The 25162-nt window shown below is 43.8% G+C and overlaps 1 protein-coding gene across 1 annotated transcript in view; it reads left to right on the forward strand.

The window, feature by feature from the left end:
- Positions 1 to 25162, forward strand: part of scrib (scribble planar cell polarity protein) — a 289526-nt gene that overhangs the window by 137501 nt on the left and 126863 nt on the right. Inside the window, exons 24-25 of the mRNA XM_078534268.1 lie at positions 1214 to 1333; positions 11310 to 11366. Coding sequence (XP_078390394.1) covers positions 1214 to 1333; positions 11310 to 11366 — 177 coding nt within the window. The remainder of the gene's footprint in view (positions 1 to 1213; positions 1334 to 11309; positions 11367 to 25162) is intronic.

A 25162-nucleotide genomic window follows, 5' to 3' on the forward strand; every position in this document is an offset into this window, starting at 1 on the left:
AGTTGAGGCCCCAGCACAGACCCCTGTGGGTCTCCACTCGTCACATCCTGCCAATCAGACAAAGACCCATTTCTGCATACTCTGCTTTCTGCCGGCCAGCCAATCTTCTACCCAGGCTAATATGTTACCCCTACACTATGAACTTTTATTTTCCGTCATAATTTTTGATTTGGCACCTTATCAAATGCCTTCTGGAAATCCAAGCACAGCACGTCTACAGGCTCCCCTTTATCCACAGCAGGTGTTACTCCTTCAAAGAGCTCCAATAAATTCGTTGAGAATGATTTCCCTTTCATAAAGCCATGCCGACTCTTCCCCATTACCTTGAATTTTTCTAAGTGCCCAGATATAACCTGCTTAATGATCGATTCTAACACCTCCCCCATAACAGACATCAAGCTAACTGGCCTATAATTTCCTGTTTTCTGCCTCCCTCCCTTCTTGAATAAAGGGGTTAAATTTGCTACTTTCCAGTTTGATGGAACCTTTCTAGAACCTAGGGAATTTTGGAAAATTAATATCAACACATCTATTACCCCATTAGCCACCTCTTTTAAGACCCTTTAAGACCCAAAGGGTCAGTACTGAGGGAGTGCTGCACTATCGGAGGGTCAGTATTGAGGGAGTGCTGCACTATCAGAGGGTCAGTGCTGAGGGAGCGCTGCACTGTCGGAGGGTCAGTACTGAGGGAGTGCTGCACTGTTGGGAGGGGTTCAGTACTGAGGGAATGCTGCACTTTCGGAGAGCCAGTATTGAGGGGGCGCAGCACTGTTGGAGGGTCAGTAATGAGGGACCGCTGCACTGTTGAAGGGTCAGTACTAAGAGAGCGCTGCACTGTCAGAGGGTCAGTACTGAGGGGAGCACTAGACTGTCGGAGGGTCAGTACTGAGGGAGCGCTAGACTGTTGAGAGCGTCAGTGCTGAGGGAGCACTGCCCTGTCACAGGGTCAGTACTAAGGGACTGCAACACTAAGAGGGTCAGTACTGAGGGACTGCTGCACTGTCAGTGTGTCAGTATTGAGCGCTGCATTGTCTGTAGAGCAGTACATGGCGAGTGCTCCACTGTTGGAGGGCCTGTGCTAAGAGTGTTGCTTTATTGGTGCAGTTGTACTGATATTAGTGCTGTACTGTTGGGGTGCTGCCTATTGGATGAGATGTTAAACTGAGGCCACGAATGTTCTTCTAGGTTGTAAATTGTTCTTGTACTTTCATAGGCTTCTCCAGGTATCATTGTTAACCCTTTCGCTGCCGGGTTGGGTAGAAAGAACAGTATGGAGAGTATCTCATCCATCGATCGAGATATGAGCCCTGAAGAGCTGGAAATCTTGCAGAAGGTAAGATATTGACAAACTGGTTCCAGGGACTTTTGAAGCTCAGGGCAGACAACTTTGGAGGCATTTCTATCCCAGCAGAAGTTAGAATTCACAATTCACTGTTCACTCACTAGGGAGTACAAAACTTGAATCTTGCTGAACAGAGACATGTTGTTGAAGGTTTTTGCCTTACACTCATCAGGACAAATGCAAGAATGCCAAATTTCACATGATCACAACAGTTTACACCACAGGAGAAAAGGGTGCTGATTGGTTGGCAAGTCAACTCTGATTGGCCAAGGCTTTGTCATGGAGAAAACAGAGTTCCCCTAGGTCCCGAGTAATTCAAAAAAGGTGCAAGGCTTGAACATATTTCTTTTGTTGGCAGAGGAGAGTAGGTCTTGCCGCCTCTAGCCAGTGTAAATGAGCCATGTTAAGAGCGAGACAGATTATCTTAAATTAATTGTTAGTGTAGCTGTTAGCACACTCAGGATTGTTCAGCAAATGCTGCCCAGTCACAGAATCACATTGAACAGGAGAGGTTTTGTTTTGGGTTTCGCAATCCAACCAGCGCTGCAATTCGTACACAAGGCTGCTCAGTTGTGTGGTGGACAGAAATTCCTTTTGGACTGACGGCAGCATCCTGTTAATGGGAATATGCCATTTATGTAGCCACTGCCTCGTAGCAGCGTGAAATGGTTTGCTTAGAGTGTTGTTCACATTTTTGAGATGCTTCTCCTTTCTAAGGTGATTTGAGGTATGCTGGGTATTTTTCAGGTCCAAAGGTGTTGGCTGTCATTAAACTATTAATGTATATAATATTTTGGAAAATATTTTTCTTTTAAAATAGAGGTTTAGTCTGCAGGTGTGTCTTAATTGAATTAGAGCCAGCTAGTCTGGGTGCTTTGATATGTACTAGTTTGAGATGTAAACAGAGAGGTAGAGTGCATTTGTATTTTTTGAATAGAGCATTCAAGAAGTGAGGTGAAAATTTGATGCCTTTCTAACAGCTACCAAGCGATATGTTTATATTACTAATAAAATTAGTACTATGAAAGGGGTTTCATTGTTAAAAGGTGAATTCAGAGAGGCTGGTGAGACAATGAGAATTTGAATTCAATCAGTGGTAGTCGGTATAACTTCAGTAGTTTTTGGGTGTGCAGGGCAGAGGCAATGTAAGATCAAAAGGCAGCTGTAAGCCTCCAACTGGCTCCACAGTGAAAAGAACCTCATTTTGAATTTGTAAGGTGAAAATGCTTTGTCTGGTGTTTGGTTAAGTCTATGGGTAGCTGTTGCCTAAATGGAGATTAGTTTAGGAATTTGTTATAAGTTATGATAGTAGTAATTTATAGCCATGTGTACATATTTAACTTGTGTAAATTAATAAAATGTTTCAACTAGTTACATGTAAAACTTCGAGAACTGGTGGTCTGATTCCTGAATCTAAAGTCACATCTCAAACATAACACTTAAAATTATAGGTTATGACAGTTGTTTAAAGTTTCCCTCTGGGGATTTTAAATAACTCCACTTTACCAACTGCATCGGTCAGAACATTGGCCTTTGACCCATTTGTGAGTGCCAGGGCTATGCCAGGTATGTAGGGCATAGGTTTCAATGATTGGCCGATCAAATCAAACACCATGTTCATTCGGTTGTTTGTAATAGACAGAGTACAGACTGTACTCACCCAGCCACACGTGCAAAGGGTCAGTACTGTCGGCCAATACTGAGGAAGTGCTGCACTGCCGGAGGGTCAGTACTGAGGGAGTGCTGCACTGTCGGAAGGTCAGTACTGAGGGAGTGCTGCACTGTCGGAGGGTCAGTACTGAGGGAGTGCTGCACTGTCAGAGGGTCAGTACTGAAGGAGTGCTGCACTGTCAGAGGGTCAGTACTGAAGGAGTGCTGCAGTGTCAGAGGGTCATTACTAAGGGGTTGCTGCACTGTCAGGGGATCAGTACTGAGGGAGTGCTGCACTGTTGGAGGATCAGTACTGAGGGAGTGCTGCACTGTTGGAAGATCAGTACTGAGGGAGTGCTGCACTGTCAGAGGATCAGTACTGAGGGAGTGCTGCACTACCAGAGGGTCAGTGCTGATGGAGCGCTGCACTGTCAGAGGGTCAGTGCTGATGGAGCGCTGCACTGTCAGAGGGTCAGTGCTGATGGAGCGCTGCACTGTCAGAGGGTCAGTACTGAGGGAGTGCTGCACTGTTGGAAGATCAGTTCTGAGGGAGTGCTGCACTGTCAGAGGGTCAGTACTGAGGGAGTGCTGCACTGTCAGAGGGTCAGTACTGAGGGAGTGCTGCACTGTCAGAGGGTCAGTACTGAGGGAGCACTGCACTGTCGGAGGGTCAGTACTGAGGGAGTGCTGCACTGTCAGAGGGTCAGTACTGAGGGAGTGCTGTACTGTTGGAGGGTCAGCACTGAGCTGCACTGTCAAGGGATCAGTACTGAGGGAGTGTTGCACTGTCAGAGGGTCAGCACTGAGGGAGTGCTGCACTACCAGAGGGTCAGTACTGAGGGGTTGCTGCACTGTTGGAGGATCAGTACTGAGAAAGCGCTGTACTGTTGGTGGGCCAGTACTGAAAACTAAATGCCTGCTCTTAGATATGATTTTGCAATTGGGCAGACTTAATTGAGCTATCCTGAGTGTGCAAAAACCTCCATTACCATTTTAGAAAATCAGTTAAGCTCGTAGCACGACTCATTTACATTTGCTCAAAGTGACATGTATTCATAAGCATGGACTCAATCTCTGGAAACTATGGGAGTATGTTCAAGCCTTGCACATTTTTTGAATTGCTTGGAAGCTTGGGAAGCCTGTAGTTCCCCGTTGCTTGCTCCATGGCAATGCCTTGGCCAATCAGAGTTGACTTGCCAACCAATCAGCACCCTTTTCTCCTGTAGTATAAATTGTTGTGGTCATTTGAAACTTGGAATTCTTGTTTTTATCCAGTTGCGAGCAAGACGAAAAGCTTCAACAACATATCTCTTTCCCGTGTGATTCAAGTTCTGTTCTGCCAAGTGATTGTCAAATTTTGAGAATGTGACAAGCTGGGTGGATCAAGGGAAATTTGTAGATGTGTATTTGGGTTTGCAAAAGACATTTGATTAGGTTAGTACACAAAATAAGAGCTCATGTTGTTGGGGGTAATATGGATAGAGAACTGGCTAACTAACAGGAAACAGGATAAATGGGCCATTTTCAGTCAGGCAAACTTTAACAATTGGAGTGCTGCAGGGATCATTGCTGGGGCCTCAACTACTCGCTAGGATGTTGCCTGGGCTGGAGCGTTTCAGCTGTGAAGAGAGACTGGATAGGCTAGGGTTGTTTCTCTTAGAGCAGTGAAGGCTGAGGGGGGCACCTGATAGAGGTATACAAAATTGTGAGGGGCATAGATAGGGTGGATAGGAAGAAACTTTTCCCCTTAGTGGAGGTGTCAGTAACCAGGGGGCACAGATTTAAGGTAAGGAGCAGGAGGTTTAGAGGGGATTTGAGGAAAGATTTTTTCACCCAGAGGGTGGTTGGAACCTGGAACACTGCCTGAGGGGGTGGTAGAGACAGGAACCCTCACAATATTTAAGTATTTAGATGAGCACTTGAAACGCCACAGCATACAGGGCTATGGGGCCAAGTGCTGGAAAATGGGATTAGAATAGACAGGTGCTTGGTGACCGGCACGGACATGATGGGCCGAAGGGCCTGTTTCTGTGCTATATAACTCGATGACTCTCTATAATCTAAATTAATAATTTGGATGAAAAGTCAGAGTGTATTGTAGCCAGTTTTGCTGCTGATACAAAGATAGGTAGGAAAGCAAGTTGTGAGGAGGGCACTGCTAAGTAATATATAGACAGGTTAAGCGAGTGGGCATAAATTTGGCAGATGGAGTATAATGTGGGAAAATGTGAGAATAGAAGAGCAGAATATTTTTAAATAAAGAGAGGCTATAGAATGCTGTGGTACAGAGGGTTCTGGGTGTCCTGTTACATGAATGAGTAAAAATTAGTATGCAGGTACAGCAAGTGATTGGGAAGGTGTTATGACCAGAATGGGAGGGGTGCGCAAATTATCAAGCCCCACAACTCTGCAGGCTGTATCATTAATTTAAATGTTTAATTATCTCACTGAAATGGCTAATTGTGTACCTGTACCTCTCGTACCCAGAAGAAAAGAGACTCTGACCAGGCTTCTTTCAAAAACTCAATGATTACAAAAACAGAAAATACTGGAAAAACTCAGCAAGTCTAACAGCATCTGTGGAGAGAAAGATGGAGTTAACGTTTCGAATCCAGATGACTCTTCAAAGCTCTGAAAAAGAGTCATACGGACTTGAAACATGAACTGTCTTTCTCACCACAGATGCTGCTAGACCTGAGTTTTTCCAGCATTTTCTGTTTTTGTTTCAGATTTTCAGTATCCGGAGTATTTTGCTTTTGACTCAATGATTAATTTATTTTAAAACAAAATTTCATTTAACAAGTTGCAAGTACTGGTTAACATATAATTGGAATCGGCAAATATAACTATCTATTGCTTCCTAAAGAAATCCCCCAGCACACGCACACAGACAAACACACTAACAAAGGACAAACAGATAGAGTCTCTCTGCAGAGATGGGCTTTGGAGGATGAGCATTATAAAATAATGGATAAAGCCCTCAGGGCCCTGACGCTATTGACCTGGAGTTTTCTCATATGAAGACAGGCCACTGGTCCCAGTGGGTGCCTGGAAGTTCCCACCACTGGTCTCAGCTTTACAGGTTCAAATGCAGACTGGTTACACTCAGATGAGGGTTCTCTGGCTACAGGTTTATAGCCACATACAATATCAGGCAAGGTAGAGAGAGGGAGTCAGTCAAGGTAGCCGTCCTTTCTCAGCTTGCTCTCCAACAAGACTACCTTCAAAAGCAGCAAGCTCACTTAAGTTTTTTTTCCTCTCTCCCATGTGATTGCCTTTTTGTCTCCCAGCTTTTCATTAATTAAAGAACTTTGCAGTTCAACACAAACGCTAAACTCCTTCTCAAGTACCATCTAGGTCAGGTGATTGCTGGGAAGAGGCCTGCTTGTTTATAGTTCCAAGGCAAACTTATGACCTTTTAAAAAAAAAAAAATCCCAGGTTAGCATCCAGATGAGCAGATCATGCCAGGTCCTTCCACTTTGTAAAAGAAAACTTCAGTCTTGAGAGATATGATTTTAACAAAGGCAAATGGAATGTTGGCCTTTAATGCAATGGGAATGGAATATACAAGTAGGGAAGTCCTACGCCAACTCTACAAGGCATTGGTAAGACCACACCTGGTGTATGGTGTAAACGTTTGGTCACCTTAGTTAAAGAGGAATAAACTTGCATTGGAGGCAGTTCAGAGAAGGTTCACTAGGTCCTTGGGATGAAGGGGTTGGGGGTTGTTTTATGAGGAAAGGTTGAGCAGGTTGGGCCTATACTTGTTGGAGTTTAGAACAATGAGAGCTGATCTTATTGAAATATATCAGATTCTTGAGGTGGGGGGTGCTTGATAGGATCGACGCTGAAAGGATGTTTCATCTCATGGAGGAATCTAGAATCTTTATCCTTTATTTTAAGGAGCACAGTTTAAAAATAAGGGATCTCCCAATTAAGATCGAGATGAGGAATTTCTTCTCTCAAAAGGTCATTTGTCCTTGGAATTCTCTTCCCCAGAGAGCAGTGGAGGTTGGGTCATTGAATATATTCAAGGCTGAGTTGACAAGTTTTTGACAGATTTTTCAACGGCGGAGGGGGTGCAGACAGCAAAGTGGAATTAAGACCACAATCAGATCAGCCATGATCTTATTGAATGGAGCAGCAGGTGTGATGGCTCGAATGGCCTCCTATTTCTTATGATCTTAAGTTCTGTGTGTCTCTCTCTCCTCTTTCTCCTACCTCTTTAGAGACATAGAAAATAGGAGCAGGATTAGATCATTCAGCCCTTCGAGCCTGCTCCACCATTCAGTATGGTCGTGGCTGATCCTCTTTCTCAACGCCATACCCCCGCTCGCTCCCTATGCCCCTTTACGCCTTTAGAGTCTAGGAATCTAGCTATTTCCTCCTTAAGTATATTCAGTGGCTTGGCCTCCAGAGTCTTCTGTGGTTGAGAATTCCACAGGTACACCACCTTCTGAGTGAAGAAGCTTCTCATTTAGTCCTAAATGGCCTACCCCATATCCAGCAAACTTGGAAATATCACACTTGATTCCTGAATTAAATCATTGATATATATTGAGAATAGCTAGGGCCCAAGCACTGATCCATGTGGTACCCCACTAGTCACTGCCTGCCATGCCGAAAAAGACCCATTTATTCCCACTCTGTTTCCTGTAGGCTAACCAATTCTAAATCCATGCCAGTATATTATCCCCAATCCCATGTGCTTCAATTTTACACACTAACCTCTTGTGTGGGACTTTACCAAAAGCTTTCTGAAAATCCAAATACACCACATCCACTGGTTCTCCCTTATCTATTCTGCTAGTTACGCCCTCAAAAAACTCCAGCAAATTGTCAAACATGATTTCCCTTTCATAAATCCATGTTGACTTTGTCTAATCCCATTGATACTTTCTAAGTGTCCTGTTAGCACATCCTTTACAATAGACTCTAGCGCTTTCCTTACTACTGATGTTAATCTGTAATTCCCTGTTTTCTCCCTCCTTCCTTTTTTAAATAGTGGGGTTACATTTTTTACCCTCCAATCTACTGGGACTGTTACAGAATCTACAGAATTTTGGAAGATGACAACCAATGTATCCACTATTTCCATGGCCGCCTCCTTTAGTACCTTGGGATGTAGATTCTCAGGCCCTGGGGATTTATTGGCTTTCAGTCCCATTAATTTCTCCGGCGTTCCTTCAATTCCTCCTTTGTTGTGGCACAGCCGATGGTAAATGCTGAGTTGTTCCAATCCCAAAGGGAAACTTGAAACCACTGTCGCAACTTGTTTTGAAATTTGTATAAATTTTGAGATCTGTGTCTTGAATTCAGTAGTAATAAGACCATCAAGTCGCATTGGTTTTTACAAAACTAGATTAAAGATTTATTAATAGAAAAAATGACTTTAAAATGCATACATAGATCTAAAAATTACTACTGTGATCATTTCTAAATCCCCATATCATTCGAACCCCCAGTTACGCTTTAGTTAAACCAACAGTAAGACACACAGATTTTAAAAGAGCCAGGCAAAGAAACATGATACCCTGAACAACTTGACTTCCAAGTGAGTTTTCTTAACTTCAGTCCTTTGAAGACAGCAGCTTGAGGCATAGATGCTGAAGGCTTTTTCACACACTTGAAAGATCTTAAAAATGCCCTCCCTTACACATAGTCCTTGCTCCTTCTTTATATATATCTTTCTCTTTGAATGCAAATACCCATTGTTTCACTATTTCTTTGTGCTTTATCTCCCTGATAAAACTCTCTCATAGCATTAAGTTTTAGAAATAATCTTTGGGAAAAATAGACACACTGTTTCTAAACTTCACCTGGCAAAGTGACACATTTCACCCCTCCTTTGAAAACAATCTAGTCTGGCCTATTTCAAAATGCAAATGTTCCCTTGGCACCTATGTTTCTAAACTTCCCCATGTTTATCTAATTAACATTTCAAACCTAACCTCTCTTCTTAGATTAAAGCACCCAGACTAGCTGCCTCTAATTCAATTAAATCTCTCACACACACACACACACATATAGACACATCCCACTATTACTCTATTTTACGATAAGTTCCAATAACATTATATCTTCTTGACATCCTTCTCACTAGACCCTTGGTTCCCTACCATTTCTGGGAAGTTATTTGTGCCTTCCTCCGTGAAGACAGAACTAAAGTAGCTGTTTAATTGCTCTGCCATTTCCTTGTTCTCCATTATAAATTCTCCTGTTTCGGACTGTAAATGACCTACGTTTGTCTTTACTAATCTTTCTCTTCTCACATATAGAAGCTTTTGCAGTCCGCTTTTAAGTACTTTGCAAGTTTACTCTCATGCTCTATTTTTACCCTCTTAATCAATCTCTTTGTCCTCCTTTCCTGAATTCTAAACTGCCCCCATTCCTCAGACTTGCTACTTTTTCTAGAAACTTTATATGATGCCTCTTTGGATCTAACACTATCCTTAATTTCTTTTGTTAGCCATGGTTGGGCCACTTTTCCTGTTGTGTTCTTGCACCAGAAAGGGATGTATAACTGTTGCAATGTATACATTCGTTCCTTAAATATTTGCCATTGCCTATCCACTGTTATGCCTTTTAATGACATTCCCCAATATATTTTCGCCAACTCACGTCTCATACCTTCTTAGCTTCCTTTGTTTAGATTGAGGACTTTAGTTTCAGATCGGACTACTTCACTTTTCCATCCTATTGAAGAATTCTATCATGTCATGGTCTCTGTTCCCTAAAGGACCCCGTACAGCAAGATTATTAACCCCTTCTCATTGCACAATACCAAATCTAGGATAGCCTGTTTCCTAGTTGGTGCCTCGACGTACTGGTCTAAAAAACTGGCTTGCCTAGCCTATATAGAAACATAGAAACTAGAAGCAGAAGTAGGCCATTCAGCCCTTCGAGCCTGCTCCACCATTCATTATGATCGTGGCTGATCATCCATCTCAATAGCCTGCTCCCGCTTTCTCCCCATATCCTTTGATCCCTTTCGCCCCAAGAGCTATATCTAACTCCTTCTTGAAAACATACAATGTTTTGGTCTCAACTACTTTCTGTGGTAACGAATTCCACAGGCTCACCACTCTCTGGGTGAAGAAATTTCTCCTCATCTCAGTCCTAAATGGTCTACCCCATATCCTCAGACTGTGACCCCTGGTTCTGGACTCCCCCACCATCGGGAACATCCTTCCTGCATCTACCCTGTCTAGTCCTGTTAGAATTTTATAGGTTTCTATGAGATCCATCCTCATTCTTCTGAACTCCAGCGAATATAATCCTAATCGACTCAATCTCTCCACATATACCAGTCTCGTCATCCCAGGAATCAGTCGGGTAAACCTTTGCTGCACTCCCTCTATAGAGGTACATCCCTCCTCAGATAAGGAGACCAAAACAGCACACAGTATTCCAGATGTGGTCTCACCAAAGCCCTGTATAATTGCAGCAAGACATCCCTGTTCCTGTACTCGAATCCTCTGGCTATGAAGGCCAACATACCACTTGCCTTCTTTACCGCCTGCTGCACCTGCATGCTTACCTTCAGCGACTGGTGTACGAGGACATCCAGGTCTCGTTGCACATTCCCCTCTCTCAACTTATAGACATTCAGATAATAATCTGCCTTCCTGTTTTTGCTACCAAAGTGATAACCTCACATTTATCCACATTATACTGCATCTGCCATGCATTTGCCTGCTCACTCAGCTTGTCCAAATCACACTGAAGCATCTCTACATCCTCCTCGCAGCTCACCCTCCCACCCAGCTTTGTGTCATCTGTAAATTTGGAGATATTACATTTAATACCCTCATCTAAGTATGTAGATTAAAGTCACCCATGTCACTGTAGCACCCTTGTTACATGCATCTCTAATTTCCTGTTTAATGCCATCCCCTTCCTTACCACTGCTGTTGGGAGTCCTCCAGACAACTCCCACTCATGTTTTCTGCCCCTTGTTGCTTCTTAGCTCCACCCAGACTGATTCCACATCTAGATTTCCTAAGCCAATATCCCCTCTCACTATCGCACTGATTTCATCCTTAACTAATAACACCACCCCACCTCCTTTTCCTTTTTGCCTGCCCTTCCTAAATATCAGGTTGGATATTCAGTTCCCAGCTTGGTCACTCTGCAGACATGTCTCTGGAATTGCAATCATATCGCACCCATTTACATCTATTTGTGCTGTTAATTCGTCTACCTTATTGCGAATGCTCCGTGCATTCAGATACAAGGCCTTTAGACTTGTCTTTTTAACAAACTGTCTGTTTGTCTTTCCCTCTTTCCATCTGTCTCTACCTCTGCTCTTTCAAGGAAATTGAGATGGTTCGTGAGTCGTCACTGTGGGAGCAAGAGCAACTGGAGAAAGTGGTGAGAAATTTTCCCAAACAATAGTTGATTTACATTTTGCTTCATAGCAAAGAATTTTCATGATGTTGGTCATTCAGTTAATGTCAGTTTATCACTGTTCTTGCATACTGTATGGAGATGAAGATTCATTTTGGACTGATTTACGCGTGAGAGCTGTGGCTTGTTTTGCGTGGCTAGGTGGAGGCTCCGGAGGTGTGGGTGGGGATTATATGATATGGATGGAGACTGCGGGGGTGTGGGTGGGGATTATATAATATGGATGGATGGAGACTGCGGGGGTGTGGGTGGGGATTATATGATATGGATGGATGGAGACTGCGGGGGTGTGGGTGGGGATTATATAATATGGATGGATGGAGACTGCGGTGGTGTGGGTGGGGATTATATGATATGGATGGATGGAGACTGCGGGGGTGTGGGTGGGGATTATATGATATGGAGGGATGGAGACTGCGGGGATGTGGCTGGGGATTATATGATATGGATGGATGGAGACTGCGGGGGTGTGGGTGGGGATTATATGATATGGATGGATGGAGACTGCGGGGGTGTGGGTGGGGATTATCTGATATGGATGGAGACTCCGGGGGTGTGGGTGGGGATCATATGATATGGATGGATGGAGACTGCGCGGGTGTGGGTGGGGATTCTGTGATATGGATGGATGGAGACTCTGGTGATTCTGTGATATGATACATGGGGCTCAGGGTTTTTATTGTATTCATTCACGGGATGTAGGTTTTGCTAGGTTTGCCAGTGTTTATTGCCCATCTCTAGTTGCCCTTGAGCAGGTGCTGGTGAGCTGCCTTCTTGAACTGCTGCAGTCCATGTGGTGTAGGTACACCCACAGTGCTGTTAGGAAGGGAGTTCCAGGATTTTGACTCAGTGACAGCGAAGGAATGGTGATATATTTCCAAGTCAGGACAAAAGAGCTGAACTCCCGAGGTGAGGTGAGAGTGACTGTCCTTGACATCAAGACAGCGTTTGACCGAGTGTGGCATCAAGGAGCCCCAGCAAAACTGGAGTCAATGGGAATCGGGGAAAACCCTCTGCTGGTTGGAGTCATACCTAGCACAAAGGAAGATGGTTGTGGTTGTTGGAGGTCAGTCATCTCAGCTCCAGGACATCACTGCAGGAGTTCCTCAGGATAGTGTCCTCGGCCCAACCATCTTCAGCTGCTCCATCAATGACCTTCCTTCACCATAAGGTCAGAAGTGGGAATGTTCGCTGATGATTGCACAATGTTCAGCACCATTCGCAACTCCTCAGATACTGAAGCAGTCCATGTCCAAATGCAGCAAGACCTGGACAATATCTAGGTTTGGCTGATAAGTGGCAAGTAACATTCGCGCCACACAAGTGTCAAGTAATGACCATCAACAACAAAGGAGAATCCAACCATCACCCCTGGATGTTCAATGGCATTACCATCACTGAACCCTTCACTATCATCCTGGGGGTTACCATTGACCATAAACTAAATCGGACTAGCCATATAAATACTGTGGCCACAAGAGCAGGGCAGAGGCTAGGACTCCTGCAATGAGTAACTCACCTCCTGACTCCCCAAAGCCTGTCCACCATCTACAAGGCTCAAGTCAGGAGTGTGGTAGAATACTCCCCACTTGCCTGCATGAGTGCAGTTCCCAAAACACTCAGAAGCGTGATACCATCCAGAGCAAAGCAGCCCTGCTTGATTGGCACCACATCCACAAACATTCACTCCTTCCACCACCAATGCACGGTAGCAGCAGTGTGTACCATCTACAAGATTCACCGCAGGAGGTTCCTTCGACAGCACCTTCTAAACCCACGGCCACTACCATCTAGAAGGACAAGGGCAGCAGATAGATGGGAACACCACCACCTGGAAGCTCTTTTGTTCTTGTTTAAGCCAAGGCTGTAATGAGGTCAGGAGCTGGGTGGCCCTGGCGGAACCCAAACTGAGCATCATTGAGCAGGTTATTGCTAAGCAAGTGCTGCTTGATAGCACTGTTGATGACCCCTTGCATTACATTGTTTCTGATCGAGAGCAGACTAATGGGGCGGTAATTAGCCGGGTTGGATTTGTCCTGCTTTTTGTGTACAGGACACACCTGGGCAATTGATAGACAGTAGAAATAGGAGTGATCACCATGCAGTGCCACCTCCACATTGAGGATACCCGCCATTGTGTTGTGTGCCACTATCACCGTACTAAATGGCATAGATTTTGAATAGATCTATTAAGATTGGGCGTCCATGAGGCCCTATGATGCTGGGGACCACCAGAGGAGGCTGAAATGGATCATCCACTCGGCACTTCTGGCAGAAGATTGTAGCAAATGCTTCAGCCTTATCTTTTGCACTAGTGTACTGGGCTCCCTCAATCATTGAGGCTGGGGATATTTGTGGAATCTCCTCCTCCAGTGAGTTGTTTAATTGTCCACCACCATTCATGACTGGATGTGGCAGGACTGCAGAGCTTAGATCTGATCCGTTGGTTGTGGGATCGCTTAGCTCTGTCTATCACTTGCTGCTTATGCTGTTTGGCACTCAAATAGTCCTGTGTTGTAGCTTCACCAGGTTGACACCTCATTTTTAGGTATGCCTGGTGCTGCTCCTGGCATGCCCTCCTGCACTCTTCATTGAACTAGGGTTGATCCCCTGGCTTGATGGTAATGGTAGAGGGGAGAATATCCCGGGCCATGAGGTTATGTTTGAGTACAATTCTACTGCTGATGGCCCACAGCGCCTCATGGATGGCCAATCTTAATAGATCTATTCAAAATCTATCACATTTAGCACGGTGATAGTGCCACACAACACGATGTAGGGTATCCTCAATGTGGAGGCGGCACTGTGTGGTGGTCACTCCTATTTATACTGTCATGGACAGATGTATCTGTGGCAGGCAGGTTGGTGAGGATGAGGTCATGTATGTCTTTGCCTCTTGTTGGTTCTCTCACCACCTGCTGCAGACCCAGTCTAGCAGCTATGTCCTTTAGGACTCGGCCAGCTCGGTCAGTAGTGGTGCTACCGAGCCACTCTTGGTGATGGACATTGAAGTCCCCCACTCAGAGTACATTCTGCGCCCTTGTCACCCTCAGTGCTTCCTCCAAGTGGCGTTCAACATGGAGGAGCACTGATTCATCAGCTGAGGAAGGGCGGTACGTGGTAATCAGCAGGAGGTTTCCTTGCCCATGTTTGACCTGATGCCATGAGATCCATGGGTCCGATGTTGAGGACTCCCAGGGCAACTCCCTCTCGGCTGTGCCGCCACCTCTGCTGGGTCTGTCCTGCCGGTGGGACAGAGCATACCCAGAGATGGTGATGGTGGTGTCTGGCACTGTTGCTTCACTCGTCTGTGAGACAGCTCTCGCAATTTCGGCACTAGCCCCCAGATGTTAGTAAGACAGACTTTGCAAGGTCAACGGGGTTGAGATTGCCGTTGTCATTCTGGTGCCTAGGTCGATGCCAGGTGGTCCGTCCGGTTTCATAGCTGATACAACTGAGTGGCTTGCTAGGCATTTAAGAGTCAACCACAATGCTGTGAGCCTGGAGTCAATGTAGACCAGGTAAGGACGACAGATTTCCTTCCCTAACCGACCTTAGTGAACCAGATGGTTTTGACAATCATCGTTAGACTTTTAATTCCAGATTTTTATTGAATTCAAATTCCACCATCTGCCGTGGCTAGTGCAGTGACTAATTCAGTGAAAATACCACTACGCCATCGATGGGGGCTCTGAGGGTGTGGGCGGCGATTCTCTGGTATGGATAGACGGGGCTCTGGGGTTTGGGTGGCGATTCTCTGGTATGGATAGACGGGGCTCTGAGGGTGTGAGCGGCGATTCTCTGGTATGGATAGACGGGTCTCTGGGGTTTGGGTGAGGATTTTGTGATACGGATGGATGGGGCTCCCGGTGTGTGGGGATTTTACAGGAATAATGAACGGAAGGTCAGAGGTTTGGGTGGGTTGTCAGCTGTGACTCTGAACTGGGTGGATGTGTTGGAATGTGATATGAAAAGCCTTCCTCAGCTGTGCTCCCAGTGAAGTGACAGGATGTGTGTGTGAGAGAGCTACGGAATGGTTCTAAGGCCATTTTTGTTGGGCTGAGCTCCTTTTTCCATGGTTGAAGTCTTTAATCAGCCGTCTTGGAGCGCAAACATGTCCTTACTAATTTTAGCCTTGATCTTTAGCTGTCAGGTCTCAAAGTACAGGGTTCCGTGTACACAGAGACGATAGCTGCCCTAACTCCTGCAAGTCCGCATCGTGGATTACTGAAAAATTCTGGGAATCTGGCTGCCTGAAGCTCGCAGCTGCTAATGTTCTGTCCGATCTGCAGGGGAAGAATGTGAAAGAAATCTCCCAAATGATTCACAGGGGAGACCGTTTAGGGGAGACCATTTAGGAGAGACCATTTAGGGGAGACCCTTTAGGGGAGACAGCGTAGTGGTAATGTCACTGGACTAGTAATCCAGAGGCCCAGGGGACACACGTTCAAATCCAACCATGGGAGCTGGTGGAATTTAAATTCAGTTAGGGCAGAATTTTTTTTGCTCGGAGTGCAGGCACGCACCCAACAAGCTCGAGAGTAAAATAGCACGCGAGGGCGTTGGCCGAGTGTCCCGACGTCATTGCGCACTCGAGCCACATTTCGCTTGGTGGGCATGCGCTTCACTCAGAAGCGAGCCTGCTGACAATTAAGAGGGTTGCTAAGCCCGTTAATGGCGCAGTTAACAGGAATTTTTCACTACCCGCCCAATGTTATGGTTGGCCGGTGGGCGAATCGACCAGGCGGCCTTTGCATTTTTCAGGGAACCTCATCCAAGGGCGGGATGAGGTTTCCGATATTAATAATAAAAAAGAAAAATGTTTACACAGAATTTTCATCATCCATATGTTCCAGTGACTGATTCTGATGCGTCAGCACTTTTCCCCGGTTTATAAAATCTTTATTTTTTGCACTTAAATTCTTCAAGGAGCTTTCATTCCACACTCCCCCATGCTCACGCTTACTTCAGTGTCTGCCCTCCTCCCGTCCCCAACCCAGGCAGCGCTGATGATAGCGAGCACTTCAATTGAGCGTGAAATCGTGGTCGGATGCCAATCACGTTCGGGGGGCCTGTTTCCCGCCGAGCTGAAAGCTCAGGCCTTAATAAATCTAGAATTGAAAGCTAGTCTCAACAATGGTGACCACGAAACTATCACCAATTGTTGTAAAAACCCATCTGGTTCACTAGTGCCCTTTAGGGAAGGAAATCTGTTGTCCTTACCTGGTCTGGCCTACATGTGACTCCAGACCCACAGCAATGTGGTTGAGTCTTAACTGCCCCCTGCAACGGCCCGTAAGCGCTTAGTTCAAGGGCAATTGGGGATGGGCAACAAATGCTGGCCTTGCTAGTGACACCCACATCCCATGAAAAATAAATAAAAATCAGAGAACTCGCTCTGAATGATATTTCACCTTATCAGATCAGCAGCATGCTTCCTGTGATTGTACATCACGATCTGGACTCATAGATCATGAGCTTTTGTGTGCACATGCCAGTAGCTATGGGAATTCCAGGTACTGCGGTGTGCCTCCGACACCCTGATTCACCGATGCAGAAAACTGTGGCTTAGCCGGCATGCAGGTGACTGAGGATATTGCTACTAGAGGGAGAGACCGAACAGACTGTGAAGAACCCAATAGAGAACTCATAACATTCTGAAAGAGTTTGATAGGGTAGACAAAGTGAAAATGTTTCTACTTGTGGGTGAAACCAGAACTAAGGTCAATGAATTAAAATAGTTATCAATAAATCCAATAGAGAATTCAGGAGACCATAAGACGCAGGAACAGAAGTAGGCCATTCGGCCCGTTGAGCCTGCTCTGCCATTCAATGAGATCATGGCTGATCTGACAATCCTCAACTCCACTTTCCTGCCTTTTCCCCAAAACTCTTGATTCCCTTACTGATTAAAAATCTGTCTATCTCAGTTTTGAATATACTTAACGGCCCAGCCTCTACAGCTTCTGCAGGAAAGAACTCCACAGATTGACTACCCTCTGAGAGAAGAAATTCCCCCTCATCTCTGTTTTAAATGGGTGACCCCCTTACTCTGAGATTCTGCCCTCTGGTCCTCGACTCTCCCACAAGGGGAAACAACCTCTCAGTATCTACCCTGTCAAGCCCCCTAAGAACCTTATATGTTTCAATAAGGTCGCCTCTCATTCTTCTAAACTCCAATGGGTACAGGCCCAACCGACTCAACCTCTCCTCATAAGAAAATCCCTCCATACCCGGGATCAACCTAGTGAACCTTCTCTGGACTGCCTCCAATGCCAGTATATCTTTCCTTAGATAAGGGGACCAAAATTGTTCACAGTATTCTAGGTGTGGTCTAACTAGTGCCTTGTATCATTTTAGCAACACTTCCCTATTTTTATACTCCATTCCCTTTGAAATATAGGCCAACATTCCATTTGCCTCCCTTATTACATGTTGAACTTGTATGTTAGCTTTTTGGGATTCATGCACAAGGACTTCTAAATCCCTCTGTGCTGCAGCTTTCTGCAGTCTTTCTCCATTTAAATAATATTCAGCTCCTCTATTCTTCCTGCCAAAGTGCATAACCTCACATTTTCCCACACTATATTCCACCTGCCAAGTTTTTCCCACTCACTTAACCTGTCTATATCGCTCTGTAGACTCCTTGTGTCACCCTCACCACTTGCCTTCCCACCTATTTTTGTGTCATACACAAACTTGGCGATAGTGCAATTACTTCCCTCATCTAAGTCATTAATATATATTGTAAATAATTGAGGCCCCAGCACTGATCCCTGTGGCACTCCACTAGTTACAGGTTGCCACCCTGAGAATTCCGTCCTTATCCCAACTCTCTGTCTTCTATTAGTGAGCCAATCCTCTATCCATGCTAATATACTACCCGCAACACCATGGGCTCGTATTTTATTAAGTAGCCTTATGTGTGGTACCTTATCGAACGCCTTTTGGAAATCCAAATATATTACATCTACTGGTTCCCCTTTATCTATCCTATTTGTTACCTCCTCAAAGAATTCTAATAAATTTGTCAGGCATGATTTCCCCTTCATGAAGCCATGCTGACTACGCTTGATTAAATGCCCTATTACATTCTTTATTAGAGACTGCAATATTTTCCCAACAACAGATGTTAAGATAACTGGCCTATAGTTACCTGTTTTTTGTCTCCCTCCCTTTTTGAATAAGGGTGTTACATTGGCAGTTTTCCAATCCTCTGGGACTTTTCCAGAATCTAAGGATTCTTGGAAGATTACTACCAGTATATCCACTATCTCTGTAGCTACTTCCTTTAATATCCTGGGATGTAACCCATCAGGTCCAGAAGACTTATGGCCTTTAGCCCCATTAGTTTCCTTAGTACTTTTTTTCACTAGTGATAGTTATTGTATTTATTCCCTCCCCCACTTTTTCCCCTTGGTTATTTAGTATTTTTGGTATGCTATTAGTATCTTCTACCGTGAAGACTGAAGCAAAGTATTTATTCAACTCCTCTGCCATTTCTTGGTTACCCATTATTTCCCCAGCCTCATTCTCTAAGAGGCCTTTGTTCACTTTGGCCCCTCTCTTCCTTTTTATATATTTAAAGAAGCTCTTATTGTCCATTTTTATATTACTTGCTAATTTACCCTCAAAGTTTATTTTTTCCCTCTTTATTATTTTTTTGGTCGTCTTTTTGTTGGTTTTTAAAACTTTCCCAATCCTCTGGATTACCACGAATCTTTGCCACTTTGTATGTTTTTTCTTTCAATTTGATATTGTCCTTAACTTCCTTGGTTGACAGTGGTTGGTTTATCCCCTTCCTTGAATCCTTCTTCCTCACTGGGATATATGTTTGTTGAGAGTCATGAACTATTTTCTTAAATTTCTGCCATTGTTCATCAATCGTCTTTTCTGCTAAACTCCTTTCCCAGTCCACTCCAGCCAACTCTGCCCTCATTCCATTGTAATTACCCTTATTTAAGTTTATCACAGTTGTTTCCGGCCCAGGTTTCTCACCCTCAAACTGAATGCTAAATTCTACCAGGAGAAGCCGCTTTACCTAGAGAAGGGTGGGAATGTGGAACTCACTACCACAGGCAGTGGTTGAGGAGAATAACAGAGATGCTCTAAGAGAAAATTGGATACTCACATGAGAGAGTAAGAAGTAGAAGGATATGTTGTTAGGGTGAGCTGTAGTGGGGTGGGAGAAGGCTTGTGTGGAGCATGAGCCTGTTGGGCCTGTTTCTGTGCTGTAAATTCTGTGTAGTGAACCACGTTGAGCAAACACAAAAACAAATCTCCCTTCCTGATGAGTATGAATCAGAACTGGATAATGTACCATTCTGTGGTAGCGACTGCAATCTATTATCAGAGGGAAAAATAGTGAGAATTTTGCATTGGAACATAAGAGCAGGAGTAGGTCATTCAGCCCTTCGAGCCAACTCCGCCATTCAATATGATCATGGCTGACCTGGTTGTAGCCTCAACTCCACTTTGCTGTCTGCCCCCCATAACCTTTGACTCCCTGTCAAAATCTGTCCAACTCTGCCTTGAGTAAATTCAATGACCCAGCCTTTGCTGCTTTCTGGGAAGAGAATTCTACATACTAAGAATTCTTTGAGAAAAAAATTCTCCTCATCTCCAACTTAAAGGGTAGACATCTTTTTGTTAAACCGTGTCCCCTGGTTCTAGTCTCCCCCACAAGTGGGAACATCCTCCTGGTATCTATTCCTATGAAATTCCTTCAGGATCTTACATGTTTCAATAAGACCACCTCCATTTCTCTAAACTCCAATAGGTATAGGCCCAACCTGTTCAACCTTTCTTCAAAAGCCCCCTCACCCCAGGAATGAGTCGTGTGCACTTTCTCTGAACTGCTAATGCAATTATATCTTTTTTCAAATAAGGAGACCAAAATCATATACAATATTCCAGATGTGGTCTCACCAAGGCCCTGTAGAGCTGCAGTAAAACTTCCCTACTTTTTATATTCTATTTCCCTTGCAATAAATGCCAACATTCCATTTGCCTTCCTACTCACTCACTAGCTGTACCTACCTGCTATTTGTGATTCGTGTAGCAGGACACCCAGATCCCTCTGTACCACTGAGTTCTGCATCTCTCTCCATTTAAATAATATACTGTTCTTTTATTCTTCCTGCTAAAGTGGACACATTCACATTTTCCCACATTATCCTCCATCTGCCAAATTTTTGCCCACTCACTTAACCTGTCTATATCCCTTTGCAGACTCCCTACCTCCTCTTGACAACTTACTTTCCTATATACCTTGGCATTATCGGCAAATTTAACTACCATACATTCAGTCCTTTCATCCAAATCATTGATATAGATTGCAAATAGTTGAGGCCCCAGCACTGATCCATGTGGCTCTCCATTAGTTACAACTTGCCAACCTGAAAAAGATCCATTTATCCCAACTCTCAGCTTCCTGTTAGCTAACCAATTTTTTATCCATGTTAATAAGTTACCTCCTACACCATGTGCTCTTATCTTTTGTAGTAACCTTTGATGTGCACATTATCTGGAAATCCAAGTGCACCAAATCTACAGGTTTTCCTTCATGCACCTCACTAGTAACTTCCTCAAAAAACTCTAATAACTTAGCAAAATGCAATTTCCCTTTCACAAAACCATGTTGACTCTGCCTGATCCCATTGTGATTTTCTAACTATCCTGCTATAACCTTCTTGATTATGGATTTTAGCATTTTCCCTATGACAGATGTTAGGCTGACTGGCCTGTAGTTTCCTGCTTTCTGCCTCCCTTCTTTGTTGAATAAAGGTGTTACATTAGATATTTTCCAATCTGCTGGGACCCTTCCCGGCCTTCCCGATTCTAAGGAATTTTGAAAGATTATAACCAATGTACCTACTGTCCCTGCAGCCGCTTATTTTAAGACCCGAGAATGTAGTCCATCCAGTCCTAGGGACTTGTCAGCCTTTAGTTTTCTTAGCACCATTTCCCTCGTGATGGTGATTGTTTTAAGTCCCTCCCTCCCATTCATCCCTTGATTTTCAAGTATATTTGGGAAGTTTTCTAAGTCTTCTATCGTGAAATCAGACACAAAATACCTGTCCTTTCCTCGTTTTTCATAATCAATTCTCCAGAGGACAAACAGTAGCTTTAGTTACTAGTTTCCCTATGTAAACACTTGTAGAAACTCTTACTATTGACACGACTCACTGGGAATAGTGCGCTGTAATATCAAACCCCACCATTCCCTGAGCTGCAGCAAATGTGAAAAGTTTGACCGAACCGCCAGATTGCCCCAATTCTACATAACTTTTTTATTTATTCGTTCACGGGATGTGGGTGTCACTGGCTGGGCCAGCATTTATTGTCCATCTCTAGTTGCCCTTGAGAAGGTGGTGGTGAGCTGCCTTCTTGAGCCACTGCAGTCCATGTGATGTAGGTACACCCACAGTGCTGTTAGGGAGGGAATTCCAGGATTTTGACCCAGCGACAGTGAAGGAACGGTGATATATTTCCAAGTCAGGATGGTGAGTGACTTGGAGGGGAACTTCCAGGTGGTGGTGTTCCCATCTATCTGCTGCCCTTGTCCTTCTAGATGGTAGTGGTCATGGGTTTGGAAGGTGCTGTCAAAGGAGCCAATTTTGGTTAACAGAATATGAGCACCAAGTTTGTAGTTATGACACAGCCATTTGTAAAGGCTGCGTTATTTAAAATCCCAGAGGGAAATTTTAAACAACTGTCATAACCTATATTTTCAATTGGTATGTTTGAGCTGCAGCTCTGAATTCAGGGATAAGACCACCAGTTCTCGAGAGGTTTTTATATCAAATTAAATGAAACATTTATTAATTTACAACAAATTAAACACATACACATGGCTGCAAATTACAACTGTCATAACTTTTTAACAAATTCCCAAATTAATCCCCATTAAGGCAACAATAACCAATAGACTTAAACAGACACCAGGCAAAGCATTTTTCGCCTTATGACTTCAAAATGAGGTTCCTTTCAATTTGGTTCCTTGGCAGACAGTTGTAGGCTTACAGCTGCTTAGATTTTACATGCCTCTGCCCTGCACACACATACTCCTTTCTGTTAAACCCAGCCTTCCCCTTTGAATATAAATTTTCCTTGTATCACCAGGCCCTTTTAACCCTTTTCATAGTACCAATTTTATTAGCAATATAAACACTGCTTGGTGTCTCCTAGCTAGGTGCAAAATTTCACCCCCAGTCTGAATGGTTTATTCAACAAAATGCAAATGCATCCTTTACCTTACTGATTACATCTCAAAACTACTATACATCAAAGTACCCAGACTAGCTGGCTTTCATCCACTTAACACACACACAGACTAAACCTCTATTTAAATTTTTTTTCCCAATAACATTATATACATTAATATCTCTTCATGAAATTTGTAAATTTAATTAGTAAATAACTGTTCATTGAACAAACTGTCTTTAGCCAGTGGCAAAGGAAAGAAATAAGAACTGCTAACTTCTAACACTATAACAAACTCCACCCACTTCTTAAATCCCTATACACACACATGCAAGATACATAAGGCACACAAAAATATGGATTTTAAGGGCGGGATAAAACAGTTCAACAGCACCAATCCTGGAATACCGGATTTGATGGGTTGATTTTGATCGATGTCTTCCAAATTCCTTTCAGTTCTTGTTGATGACACGAGGTAGTCTTCTAGCACTTTCAGTCTTTAGTTCACTGGTTGAGCACTTGCCTTTCAATGTCTCGAATGGTGATTTTCTCCTTTGCCTCTTGACAGGGGTTTTCAGAGAGAGAGAGCAGGTTATAGGAATATGAGAAGAAAAAGCCAGCAAGCTGCTATTGTGGAATTATTGGAATCTTCCATACACAGGAGAAAGAGGTTTTAGGTCTTGTTCCTTTCAGGCTAGGAGCGATTCAGCTGCACTGCTCTTCACACAACCCCTGGTCACCTGGTCAGGAGCCAATTAAAATGCTGTTGTCAGGCAGCTCCCTTGGTCCAGGACTCCTTTCTGGCACCATCTTGTCTTTCATGGCACACTCTGTTCTAGGACTGCAACATTGTATATATCTGTCATCCTGTTCCAGTGGTCATGTCTTTCAACTGCAGCCATTGTAATTTTAAAATCCACATTCCAGCAGAAATTAAAAATATATGTTTTTTACTACAGTCCAACAGAAATAAAAAGATGTTCCTTTCCGCTTTTATATTACTAGCTAGCTTTCACTCATGCTCTTCTTTCTCTCTTTGTTACGTCATTCTTTGCTGGTTCTTAAAATCTGACCAATATTCTGACCTTGGCAGATTTGTACAGTGTTTCTTTCAATTTAACACTATCATTAACTTCCTTATTCAGTCACAGGTGATGCATCTTTCTCAGAGCCTTTCGTTCTCACCGGGATAAACCTTCACTGAGAGTTATTAAATATCTCCTTAAAAGTCTGCCATCTCTACTATCCTACCTTTTGACCTAGTTTCCCAATTCACTTTAGCTAGATCTGCTTTCATATCCTTATAATTAACTTTATTCAGGTTTAAAACACTAGCCTTAGATCCACCTACAGTTCTCCCTTTCAAACTGAGCATGAAATTCTATCATGTAGTGATTGCTGTCACCTAGAGGCCCCTTTACTATGAGGTTATTGATTAATACTGTCTCATTGCCCATTACTAGCCACAGAATAACCTACTCCCTGGTCAGCATTAAAATGGACTGCTTTAAGAAATTGTCCTGAGTATGAATTCACCTTCAAGGCTACCTTTGCCAATCTGATTCGGCCAATCTACGTGTAGATTAAAGTCACCCATGATTATTGCGGTACCTTTCTTACACCACCCCATTTATTTCTTCCTGTATATCCTGTCAGTAAATTCGGTTTCGTCCTGTTTTTGTATCTTGTGGCACGAGACTGGTTAGTCCCTCTGGCTGTAAGGAGGTTTGCAGACTCTGGTTGGAGTTGTCCACGGACCTCCTGACAGTGCTGATGATGTGGGGAAATCTATAAAGGCCCAGCTTGGGGAACCAGAATGAGAGATTATGTTTTCACACTGTCTGGGAGAAGGAGAACTGCTCGAATAACAAAGTCAGTACATTTCTAGAATGTATACAGGACAGTTTTATAGAGCAATATGTTTTAGAACCAACAAGGAAACAGGCTGCAGTAGATTTTGTGAGAAGTAATGCATCAGAATAGTATATAGTCTGCCAGAATAACTTTCGAATAGTCACCACAGAATAGAATAATAGAATGGTAACAGCACAAAAGGAAGGTATTCGGCCTATTGTGTTTGTGCCAGCTCTCTGCAAGAGCAGTTTAGCTAGTCCCACACGCCCACCTTTTCCCTGAAACCCTGAAATTCTTTGTTCTTCAGCTGCTTATCCAATTCTCAATTGAATGCTTCAATTGAACTTGCTTCCACCACACTCTGACGCAGCGCATTCCAGACCCTAACCACAGGCTGCGTGGAAAAGTTTTGCTTCATTTTGCCTTTGGTTCTTTGGCTAATCACCTTAAATCTGTGCCCTCCATTTCTCAATCCTTCTATCAACAGGATCAGTTGGTCCCATACTACTCTGCCCAGACCCCTCATGATTTTGAATATCTCTATCAAGTCTGCTCTGAACCTTATCTTCTCCAAGAAAAATAGTCCCAACTTCTCCAATCTATCTACGTAACTGAAGTTGGGACTATATTTTCTGCACCCTCTGTGTTGCCTTTACATCCTTCCTAAAGTATGGTGTCCAGAACTGGATACAATACACTCC

This window comes from Cetorhinus maximus, chromosome 3 (assembly GCF_964194155.1).
Source record: "Cetorhinus maximus chromosome 3, sCetMax3.hap1.1, whole genome shotgun sequence".
NCBI lineage: Eukaryota > Metazoa > Chordata > Chondrichthyes > Lamniformes > Cetorhinidae > Cetorhinus > Cetorhinus maximus.